Below are 12376 nucleotides of genomic sequence, written 5' to 3'. Positions count from 1 at the left end.
TTGTCTGGCATTATTTTGCAGGCTGATATCTAAAAATTGTGGGAAATTTGAGTGGAGAGTTTAAAAGTTTTTCTTTTTAAATAGCATTTTTTTTTTTCTTTCTTTCCTTGCCTTCCTTCAATCTGCTAATTAAGGGGAGGGGTTAATTGGTTACAGGTACTATATAACTTTGCTGTAGAGCTCACTCTGAGCTTGCTTGTATTTTGCTTGCTGGACCTTTTGACCAAGTAGACATTTGATAAGTAGAGTTACAAAACAGGAGTGGAAAACAGGAGATTATAACAGGAGTCTACTGACCTGTAAGTGACAACTGATATTTCCTATTAATATTGTAACTGGGATAATCTGCGCCAGCAGAGTGGAAGGTATTGTGCAGTGCACAGTGTGCCGCATGCATGCAGCAATAGAGCAACAGCTCCTGGATGGATACCGCTGCGACAGATGTGAGCGAATTCCTCTTCTGGAAACCCACGTTAGAGATCTGGAGGAGCAAGTTGCAACACTGGGCAGAACTGAAAACCTTGAAAGGGGTCTTCTGCTTTCAGAGCAGGTAGCTAATGGGATTGATGTGGAGGACGGAGGGGCTAATCGGGATTATCAGGTAGGTAGATGGGTTACTGTAAGGAGAGGGAGTGGTAGGGGCTCACAGAAAAGGAAGCATGGCCCTGGGTTTGTGCACCCAAACAGATTTTCCAAGTTGGGTGAAGATGTGGGGGTGGAAAGCTCAGGGGTGGCAGCCCTGGATGTCACTGCTGTCCCTAACAGCTGGGAAGGCAGACCATCTGGGAGGGGTGGTGAGGGTATTGCAGGAAGGCCTAGACAGCTGGTGGTAGTAGGGGATTCTGTAATCAAAAGGACTGATAGAATAATTTGTCGCCAGGATCTCCTCAACCGAATGGTTTGCTGTCTCCCTGGTGCCAGGTTTTGGCATTTGGTGGACCGGGTTGATAAATTACTGGGAGAGGTTGGGTATGACCCAGCTGTCTTGGTCCGTGTTGGAACCAATGACAGAATACATGGAAGGTGGAGGCTGCTTAAGAATCAATTTAAAGAACTAGGCTGCAAGTTGAAGGGAAGGCCCTCCAAGGTGATATTCTCTGAAATATTACCTGTGCCATGTGGTACTCAGGAAAGACGGGGAGATTAGAGATCTCCATGCATGGCTAAAGACCTGGTGTAAGAGGGAAGGATTTTGGTTTCTAGAGCACTGGGCTGACTTTTCATTGGGGTGCAACCTATATGCTAGAGATGGTTTGCACCTAAATGGAAGGGGGTCTGCTGTGCTGGGGGAGAGGTTTATGGGAAGGCTGGAGGAGTATTTAAATTAGGATCGAGGGGGAGGGCTTTGGCAGATGAGAAGGTTCCCATGTTACAAACAACCATTGGAATTGGTACCATTTGTATGAGATTAGAAACAAATATGCAAAATACGTGTTCACAAGGTGTCGATGACTTTAAAGTGTTTGTTCACCATAGCCAGAAGTCTGCCAAGCAAAATAGGTGAGTTGGAAGCTTTGGTGCATGAACAGAACTATGTTTTATTTGGTATTGCTGAATCTTGGCTTCATTCTTCACATGACTTGGGCCATTAATATTCCTGGCTATGTTCTTTCGGAAAGACGGTAAATAGGAAAGGTGGTGATGTCCGTCTCTATGTAAGAAGTGATCTGAGAGTGAGTGTGAAAGAGGACCTAGTTGATGGAGAGTGTGATGAGGCTGAAGCATTATGGGTGGAATTGCACATGGGGGTGCGTACTACAAAGGTAATCATTTTGAGTATGTTATAGGCCTCCCAGTGTTAATGAGGAGGTGGAGACTCCGCTCCTTGCACAGATTGAAAGGGCTGCGACCGTAATAATAATAGGGGATATTAACTACCCGGAAATTAACTGTTCCTGCAGTACCATTACTCCAGTCAAAGGACAAATATTTTTAAACCTACTACAGGACAGTTTTATGGTACAGTTCATAGAGGCCCCAACTAGGAATGATGATCTGCTAGACCTGGTACTCTCAAACCATGCAGAGCTTATTACGAATGTCCATATAAAAGAACATCTGGGTAGCTGTGACCATAACATGATTTCATTTATTGAAAGCTGTAAACAACAAGCACATACGGGAACAATAAAAACACTCAATTTTAAGAGAGCTAATTTTCCAAGGCTGAGAGCTGCTCTCCAAGACTTAGACTAGGAGGGAATATTGGCATCGATGAACACAACACAGAAATGGGAGTTCCTCAAAGACTGTATGTGAACACACTGCAAAATTTGTTCCCATGGACAACAAGTTTAAAAGGCTAAAAATCAAACCTATGTGGCTTATGGCCAAAGTTAATAAAGCTATAGATAATAAAAAAAGCGCTTTTAATAAATATAAAAATGAAGGAAAGCTATCATCGTTTTAAACATTACAAAGAATATAACAGAATATGCAAAAGGAAATAAAGGCTGCAAAAAGTGAAAATGAATGGCAGATTGCAAAAGATAGCAGGACCAACCCCAAAAAATTCTTCAAATATATTCATAGTAAAAAGGTCCGGTCCGAGCATGTAGGCCCTTTACAAAATAATCTAGAGTGGGTGACTGGGGACAAAGAGAAGGCAAATTTATTAAATACCGTCTTCATCTCTGTGTATACAAAGGAACATGGGGGAGCTCTTGTCCATAACGGGCATGATATTGACACAGCTCCAGATGATCCACATTGGCTCACAATTGGTATGATCCAAAAATATTTAGACAGAATAAAGGTGAATAAAGCACCTGGACCGGATGGCATACACCCACGGGTCCTTAAAGAATTGAGCTCTGTCATTTCAAAGCCATTGTTTCTAATTTTAGGGACTCTTTAGTGACAGACATAGTACCACTGGATTGGCGTAAGGCCAATGTGGTGCCAATATTTAAAAAGGGGTCAAAATCTTTACCAAGTAATTATAGACCTGTTAGTTTAACTCCTATAGTTGGGAAGATACTGGAAGACCAGATAGATGAGTTCTTGCTGGAAAAAATATTTTAAGCAACCGACAGCATGGATTCATGAAAGACCAGAAGTTGTCAAACAAATCTGATTTCTTTTTGAGGAGGTGAGCAAAACCTTGGACAGAGGGGTGGTGGTGGACGTGGTATACTTGGATTTTGCTAAAGAATTTGACGCAGTTCCCCACACATGGCTAATGTGTAAGGTAAAGTCTACAGGCTTGGAAAAATCTGTATGTAAATGAATAGAAAACTGGCTAAAAGATCGTATTCAGATAGTAGTGGTTAATGATTCATACTCTGAATGGTCTAGGGTTGTCAGTGGTGTACCCCAAGGTTCAGTGTTGGGACCCTTACTTTTTAATACATTTTATAAACGATATAGGGTCTGGGATTAAAAATCCCCTTTCAGTCTTTGCAGATCACACCAAGCTGTGCAGTGGAATAACGTCTTTACAGGATGTCTCCAATTTACAAGCCAACCTTAATGCACTGTTTAATTGGGCAACTATGTGGCAAATGAGATTTAATGTTGATAAATGTAAGGTTATGCATTTGGGGGCTAAGAATATGCATGCATCATACATACTAGGGGGGGTACAACTGGGGGAATCAATGGTGTAGAAGGATCTGGGAGTTCTGGTAGATCACAAGCTTAATAATGGCATGCAATGCCAAGCTGTGGTTTCTAAAGCGAGCAAAATCCTTTGTGAGAGAGAGAGAGAGAGAGAGAGAGAGAGAGAGGCGCGCGCTAGCTTTACCCCTGTACAAATCATTAGTATCCCTCATCTGGAATATGCAGTTCAGTTTTGGGCACCAATTCACAAAAAGAACATTGGGGAACTGGAGAAAGTACAGAGAAGGGCAACCAAACTGATAAGAGGCATGGAGGAGCTCAGCTATGAGGAAAGATTAGAGGAACTGAATTTATTCTCTCTTGAGAAGAGGAGATTAAGGGGGGATATGATCAACATGTATAAATACATCAGTGGTTCATATAGTGAACTCGGTGTAGAGCTATTCACCCTGAGGTCATCACAGAGGACAAGGGGGCACACTTTACGCCTGGAGGAAAATAAATTTAATCTCCAAACACGAAAAGGTTTCTTCACAGTGAGAGCTTTGAAAATGTGGAATAGACTCCCTCAAGAGTTGGTTCTGGCCAGCTCAGTGGATTGCTTTAAAAAAAAAAGTCTTGGATTCTTTCCTAGATACACAGAATATAACTGGATACTAACATTTATAGGTAAAGTTAATCCAGGGAATATCCAATTGCCTCTCTGGGGATCAGGAAGGAATTTTTTTTCCCTGCAGGAGCAAATTGGATCATGCTTTGCTGGGGTTTTTTGCCTTCCTCTGGATCAACTGTGGGTATAGGATTATAATTAACTTTTTTTTTTTTTTTTTGGTTAAACTAGATGGACTTGTATTTTTTCAGCCAGACTAACTATGTAACTTACCTATTTTCAGTCTGTTCAAGTCACATGATCCTGCAGCTCTCTGTTATCAGCCACTGTATAGCCCACCCGTGTGTGTTTTGTTTTCTACTTGTAAGAGGAAAGAAAGCTTGTGTAAAAATAAAAAATAGGTAGATCAGAGTTTGCGATGGGTCATTGTTGTTAAGGTTAGCGTTGGGATCAGGGTCAAAGATTGGTGTCGGGGTGCTTTAGGCAGGATATAAAAAAACAAAACAAAATGCACAATATTGTTTGTGAGCCTTCTTTTGGGTACAAACAACAAATATACACATATGGTGGAGTGAGAGCAATATTTCTAGCACCATCTCTTCCACAATGCTAAACTGATGACCTACAGGGGCTTTTAAAGCATTGCCTATAGAAAAAAATAGGGTACTGAAATTTGTCGCCATTTCACTGGTGCACGTAAAATGAAGGTTTATCATGTTTAGGTATCTGTTTACTCGGCACAACCTCATCTGTTATATTTAGTCAAAAATGTGGGTAACTTATTGCGTTTGTGACCTAAAATTAAATTTAGTGTGCTTTTTACTGAAAGTTTGTGTTTCCTAGACCTATGTGGTAATATTATGTGACATTTAAAACTTGCAGCTACTGTTATTTTATTTCTGGGGTGTGTTCTTTCAGAAAGTATCTAATGTTTTGGGGATTTTTGCAATCTTCATTCCTAAAATTATTAAACATATATGCAAGAAATACAAAAACAGCCCTGGCAGTGAAAAGGTAACTTTTTTCCTATAATAATTGTGTAATTCAATTAGAAACCCACTGACATGTTTAAAGGGGGGGGGGGATAAAAACAAAAAACTTACAATAACTTGGTTGCATAAATGTGCACACCCTTAAACAATTTTTGATGATATGACCACATTCAGCCTTTTTTGGTGGGACTCTATCGGCATGGTACATCTTGCCTTGGGAACCTTTGCCCAATCTTCCTTGTAAAAGTGCTCCAAATCTGTCAGATTGCGAGGGCTTCTCTTTTTGCACAGCCCTCTTCAGGTCATCCCACAGATTTCAATTGGATTCAGGTCTGGGATCTAGTTGGTCCATTCCAAAACTTGGATCTGGTCAAAAGTAAACTGCATTCAGATTAAACTCAATGGAACATATAAAAAAACATTGCCAAGATTATGTTCTTGGTTATGTTTTTCATATAGGCATTTATTTATTTTAAAAATGACCAATGGAACAAATGGCAGAGGTAGTAAGATGGCATTACCAGAAATTTAGTTATTGCTGTACATCTGTCAGTTTGTAAGTATTCCTCTGTCATTCTCTTGTTTTCAGAGTAATCGCCTTACAAAGATTGAAGGCCTACAGAGTCTTGTGAATCTGCGTGAGCTCTACCTAAGTGACAATGGCATCCAAGTTTTGGAGGGTCTGGAGAACAATGTGAGTTACTGAATGGGCTCTGAGCTGATTGTAGGAGACTGGCTGAAAATGTGTCACTTGGTCACTGATTACTTTATGTGGGAATTGATCACAGTTATGACTTAACATTTTCTTCTTCTTGTCTTCAGAAAAAGCTCACTACTTTGGATGTTGCTTCTAATAGAATAAAGAGAATTGAAAATATCAGGCATTTGACAGAACTCCAGGAATTCTGGGTAGGTTCTTCCTAATGTTTCCCATTTTTTTACTCTTGTATTTGTAGCAGAAGTAGTGTTCCCTACCAGTGCTGGCAATATACTGATAGACATGTTTATAGGTTTTGTGGGTTCCTTTATCAAGCAGCCTTGTCCTTTTAGTTGAATGGTTGTTCTCTCATCACCGTTAAAATAAAGCAGATACATGTATCTTTTTTAATTTGATTGGAAAATGGCATCCTTACTTGTTCCTTATGAGCTCCTTACTTGTGTTCCTTTTGAGCTCCTTACTTGTTCCTTATGAGCTTCTTGCCCTATCTGTGCTCTGCACAGCCACATTTTTCTCGTGTGTGTGTGTGTGTTGGTTTTTTTGGTTTTTTTTGTATTCTTTGACTATGCTGAGAATACATGTGTTGGCATACAAGTAGAGCAGTCTCATAAGAACCTGACTCTGTTGAGAAGATGAATACACGTTTTTGCCAGGGGAGTAGGGGGAAAATCAAGAGCAAAGATGAGATGCAGTCTGTCATGGACTAAGGAGAAAGAAGCAAGATGGCGGGACACACACTGCTACTGAGGGAAGGGTAAGAAGAGGGAACAAGAGGTCAGCTAACATTTTATCTTGCTTCTCCTTAACTTCCCTCTGCACTGGTGAAGAACCATCCTCCCACTCTTGCAGGACTCAGACACCCAATTGCATCTCAAGTGACACAACAAGCTGTACACAGAAAATTGCATAGAATGAGATGCCCATGTGTAGAACTTCAGAAGCAGAGAGAACTCTTGGCGACGAAGCCACTACTCTCCCTGGGCTATACCCTTTTTTTTTTTTTTTTTGGCAATAAATTAGTCCCAGATAATAAAGAATGGGTGGTGGAGGCAATTATAAAACCACAGGCTAATTTAATAAATAGGATTAATGTTGTATGTATAACTTGGGAAATTGCAAACATTTTTAAATGGCTCTTTTATATAAGTTCCACTTTAGGGCTCAAGTTGGCAGAGCACCTCAAATATATGCTTAGTTGTTGCATCTGGGAGACGTTAAAGGTCCTCTCTCTTCCCCTATGTGCATTATAACAACATTTGACTTTCTTGGGATTTGTCATCAATTGGGACAAATCTGTCGTCCTGCCCAGCAACTGCTGCTTCTGCAGTGGGCGCAGCAGAATAAAGTGGTGGATTCTTTTAAATACCTTGGGGTATGGGTTCATCATAGTGTGAAGATTATCTCCAATGTAACTTCCAGCCCCTCCTTGATAAATTTAAGCTTAAATGCAAGACCTGGTCTATTATTTTTATTATTATTATACAGGATTTATATAGCGCTGACAGTTTGCTCAGCGCTTTACATTATGGTGGGAGACAGTACACAAGACAGTACAGTAATAATACAATTCAATACAAGAGGGGTTCGAGGGCCCTGCTCCTTGGAGCTTACAATCTAGGAGGGAGGGAATAGTGATACAAGAGGTAATAACTGTGGGGGATGGAGTGGTTGGAAGAGTAGAGGATTTCAATATTAGCTGGGGTCGGGGTAGGCTTCCCTGAAGAGAGGTTTTCAGAGTGTGCCGAAAAGTGAGCAGAGTAGGCGATAGTCTGATGGTTAGGGGTAGGGAGTTCCAGAGGATGCCCTGGAGAAGTCCTGGAGACGAGCATGGGAGAAGGAGACAAGGGAGCTAGAGAGTAGGAGGTCTTGTGAGGAGCGGAGAGTACGGTTTGGGTGATATTTGGAGACCAGATCGGTGATGTAATTTGGGGCAGTGTTATGAACGGCTTTATACGTCAGTGTTAGCGTTTTGAATTTTATCCGTTGGGCAATTGGAAGCCAGTGGAGGGATTGGCAGAGAGGGGTGGCAGATACAGAACGGTTAGTAAGGTGGATGAGTCTGGCAGCAGCATTCATGATAGATTGAAGTGGGGATAGCCTGCTGTGAGGTAGGCCAGTGAGGAGGGAGTTACAGTAGTCGAGGCGTAATATAATAAGGGAGTGAATGAGTTGCTTAGTGGTTTCCGGGGTTAGGAACGATCGTATTTTGGAGATGTTGCGGAGGTGAAGTCTACATGAGTTTGTCAGCGATTTGGACCTGGGGCTGAAAGGACAGATTAGAGTCTAGGATGACACCTAGTACCCTGGCTTGAGGGGTGGGACTGATGATAGTGTTGTTGGTCTTGATGGGGAAGTCAGGGGGGGGGGGGGACGCAGGCTGGGGGGAATACTAGGAGCTCAGTTTTGGAAAGATTGAGTTTGAGGAAGTGGAGTGACATCCAATCCGATATATTTCGCTTAGTAGGCTTGTGATACGAACAGAGACTGAAGGGGTGAGGTGAGGGGTAGAGAGATTTGTGTGTCGTCAGCAAGAGATAGTAATTGAAGCCGTGGGAATTTATCAATTGGCCAAGGGAGGAGGTGTAGATGGAGAAGAGAAGGGGTCCGAGGACAGAACCTTGGGGGACCCCAACAGAGTGAGGGAGTGAAGAGGAGGTGGCAGCGTTATAGGTAACACTGAAGGAGCGCTGTGATAGGAGGAGAGCCAAGAGAAAGCGGAGTCTCTGTGGCCAAGAGTGTAGTTTTTTGAGGAGTAGGGGGTGGTCAACCGTGTCAAAAGCCGCAGAGAGGTCGAGGATTAGGAGTACTGTATAGTGGCCATTGGTTTTGGCGATTAGTAGGTCGTTGGTGAGTTTGATTAGGGTAGTTTAGGTCTAAATTACACTTATTAGTGGTGGGGAGAACGAATCTTGGCAAAATGATTCCTTACTGTTATATACAATGAGCAATATAATTATTTGATCCCCTGCAGATTTTGTAAGTTTGCCCAATTACAAAGAAATGAAGGGTCTATCATTTTTATCATAGGTATATTTTAAATGATAGAATATCAACCAAAAATCCAGAAAAAAAAACACCTGATACAAAATGTTAGAAACTGAGTTGCAGTTAAGTGAGTAAAATAAGTATTTGTTCCTCAAGCAAAACACAGCTTAGTACTTGGTGGAGAAACCCTTGTTGGCAATCAGAGGTAAGACGTTTCTTGTAGTTGGTTACCAGGTTTGCACACATCTCAGGTGGGATTTTGGTCCATTCTTCTTTACAGATCTCTAAATCCTTAAGGTTTCTAACATTTTGTATTGTAGTTTTTTTTTTTTTTCTGGATTTTTGGTTGACATTCTGTCTCTATCATTTTTAACATAGGTGCATATTAAATGATAGACCCTTCATTTATTTTTTAAGTGGGCAAACTTACAAAATCTGCAGGGGATCGAATAATTAGTTCCCCCACTGTATTATGCACAACTCTGGATCCCACGCAGATAGTTTAAACAGATTCCCTTTTTCGCAACCTCAGGAATCCCAGAATTCGTTTGCCCATCTTACAACTGCCTAATGATAGTGGAGGTCTTGCTGTGCCTAATGCAAGATTATATTTCCTTGGTTTGCAATTTCAGCACTTTGCAGAAAGGGGTGTTCAAAATATGATTGACCCTAATCAAGCTATATTACTCTCCCGTGATGCTAATTATCATCTGTTGGCCCAATTAGATGCGGGTGCGTTTTAGGAATTCATCATTGTATCCCATCTTAGTCCCCTATGTGATAGCATATGAGTGACAGGTCCTCTTTGTAGGGGGGAGGGGGTTGGGGGCAGTGTGTGCAAGGAGGGGACAGGAGAGGAGCAGTGTATACAGAGAGGGAGCAGGGTATACAGAGAGGCTCCCTCACTGGCTGTCACTATGGGGTTTATTTACTAAAGCTGGAGAGTCCAAACTCAGACTCACTTCTGCATAGAAACCAATCGGCTTCCAGGTTTCATTGCCAAAGCTTCATTGAACAAGCTGAGGTTAGAAGCTGATTGGTTTCTATGCAGAAGGGAGTCTGATTTTGGACTGTCCAGCTTTAGTAAATAAACCCCTAAATGTCAGGGCCGGTTTTTAAATTTAATTGCTGGCTTTTTTTTTTTTTTTTCTTCACTATAGCTCACAGAATTGGCTGTCATTTTCCCTGTCCCTGACCTAAAGGAAACTTTTTTTTTTTTTTTTTTTTTTTCTATCATCTCAGGAAAGAAACTAAAAGGAAACTTTTTTTGTTTCTTTTAGCTGGGGGGAAAGTAACAGCTAATTCTGTGAGCTATAGTGAAGAAGAAAAAAAAGCTGGTAATTAAATTTAAAAACCAGCACCAACATATGTTTTGGTGGCTGAAATTTCGGTGCATCCCGAGTAGTTTTCCCCGATTTTTTTTTTTTTTTTTTAATTTATTTATTTATTATATTAATAGCTTGTAGAAAATGGTTAGGTAAGCCTAAAAATGAAGTGGTCTTTAGAAGTCAATGCCATATTTTGTTTGGTTTGAAAAATTCATGTTTTGTGTTTTTTCTCATCACAGATGAATGACAACTTGGTGGATAATTGGGCAGACTTAGAAGAATTAAGCGGTGCCCAAGGTTTGCAGACCGTGTATCTGGAAAGGAATCCCCTGCAGAAAGATAACCAATACAGGCGCAAAATCATGCTGGCGCTGCCCTGTGTCCGCCAGATTGATGCAACTTTTGTCCGATTCTGAGTTGATTAGGGGGCAATAAGCCGTCTCTTCCTCCTACTGTAGCAGCACAGTGCAAAGTCATTCTGTCATAAAACATTCATCTTTTGTGTGATTATTCCATTATATTACCATCTAATCGCTCCCATCACACTCCTAATTTCCCTGTGCACTGCATGATCCTCTCGCATCAAAGTCTATGTCCATTGCTCATTCTGTTACTTTCCAAAACCATATTCCTGCTTGTCACTGGACTGTCTTCCTGTAAGACAAACTTTTACAGAATGAGTTGAAATCACCTCTTTTATGATGGTGTCACATTACAGTATTTATTTCTGGATGGTATGCTTCTGGTTAATAAAGTTTTTATCCTCAGCATCTGTCCATCCCATGTAAGTGCATTATGGCCTCTGGCTTCCTTGTGGTCACTCCATCATCTGACATGTCATAACACAGAATTGTTCCTATAATATTCCACAGGGTAACATTCTGATGAAATGTGCTCTTAGAATATTGTTTACAAAAGTTGCTTTTCTATCTGTATCTTGCACACTGTCTTTATTTGGCCTGCATGTCACTGCTCCTTTTTTTTTGTTTGGCTAAATATCTTGTGTTAAGGCCCTGCACTGCTCTGTTTAAGATTATATTGGGTGTTGCTTTTTTTTTTTTTTTTTTTTTTTTTTTTTTTCCCCCTGTTTTTTCCCTTGGAGAACCTATATTGAGAATGTATGTTGGCCTATCCCTACAGCGTTTACCTTCTAGTAGGCCAATAAGGAAATGTGCTCCTTTTTTTTTTTTTTTTTTTCTTTTCTTCCCCCTCCAAGCCTATGCTAACAAGCCTGTTCCTGAGCGAAATAAGTTGCACTTAGTACAGGCTAAGACATAAGAAGCCAGTTATCTGATCTAAAGTGTGTTCTAGTATATAAGGGCGATGTGGAGGGTAAAAAGGGAGGAATTTTGGCCAGTGGGTCACCCATCTCCTAAAGAACTATCCATAAGATGCCTTTGCCTTAAGATTTTCCTTGAAGTCCTGGCTCTGCTCCTTTCTCTTTTTTGTGACCATAAAATATCTCACTTGGCTGGTAAAGTGGTGACCTACCCCCTTGTGGATGCATCAGAGGAACACATGAACAGTTATAATGAATCCAGGATCTCGGGGTTTCCAAGGAGTTTTAGAAAGCAGAGTAGGGCCTGAACCCAGAACTAACATACCCTGTAATTATTTCTTTTCCTTTTTGAACTCTTTGAAACCTTACCACATGAATGTACAATTCACAAATGTATATGAATTGTTCCATGGTACGTTAGGGTTGGGCTGCAGCTCCTCTAATGCCATGCCTGCACAGCTATTCTTGGCCACATAGGTACAGGCAGAAAATGAATGCTGTAGAGGTAGGTCTGTTCTGCATATAAATAAAGGGGATGCTTTCAAGATGGAATATCCAAAGAAATATACAATAAAAAAAGATGTAATTGCTAGTTAGCAGCCTGTGCTTTTCCGGGTCCCAAACTAAATATGTATTCTTTTAATATAACTCTTCTTTTTGGTTTAATGTCTATTTTAACCAACTGGTTATGGGTCCAGTTCTGACACTTCTCACGTACTTGTAAAAATCTCCTTTTTCTAGCAAAAAAAAAAAAAATTACCTAGAATTATATATTTATTTAGTAGATGCCTTTTATAGAACAAAATGATGGGTGTTGCAATTTGTCACATGGTATTTGTGCACTAGTTTTTCAAACTGCAATTTTTTTTGTGGGGGGGGGGGGGGGGGAATTACACTTTAACA

At 40.8% G+C, this 12376-nt stretch overlaps 1 protein-coding gene across 1 annotated transcript in view; it reads left to right on the top strand.

Moving 5' to 3' along the window:
• The window catches only part of PPP1R7 (protein phosphatase 1 regulatory subunit 7), a 31669-nt gene extending 19604 nt beyond the window's left edge, over positions 1-12065 (top strand). The window contains exons 8-10 of the mRNA XM_089665784.1: positions 5753-5857; positions 5986-6072; positions 10434-12065. Coding sequence (XP_089521910.1) covers positions 5753-5857; positions 5986-6072; positions 10434-10610 — 369 coding nt within the window. The 3' untranslated portion in view covers positions 10611-12065. The remainder of the gene's footprint in view (positions 1-5752; positions 5858-5985; positions 6073-10433) is intronic.
• The last annotated feature ends 311 nt before the right edge of the window (positions 12066-12376 follow it).

This window comes from Staurois parvus, unplaced genomic scaffold (genome assembly GCF_062004578.1).
Source record: "Staurois parvus isolate SC_StPar_1 unplaced genomic scaffold, SC_StPar_1.0 ptg000049l, whole genome shotgun sequence".
NCBI lineage: Eukaryota > Metazoa > Chordata > Amphibia > Anura > Ranidae > Staurois > Staurois parvus.
This window is presented reverse-complemented; position numbering and strand designations above follow the sequence as displayed.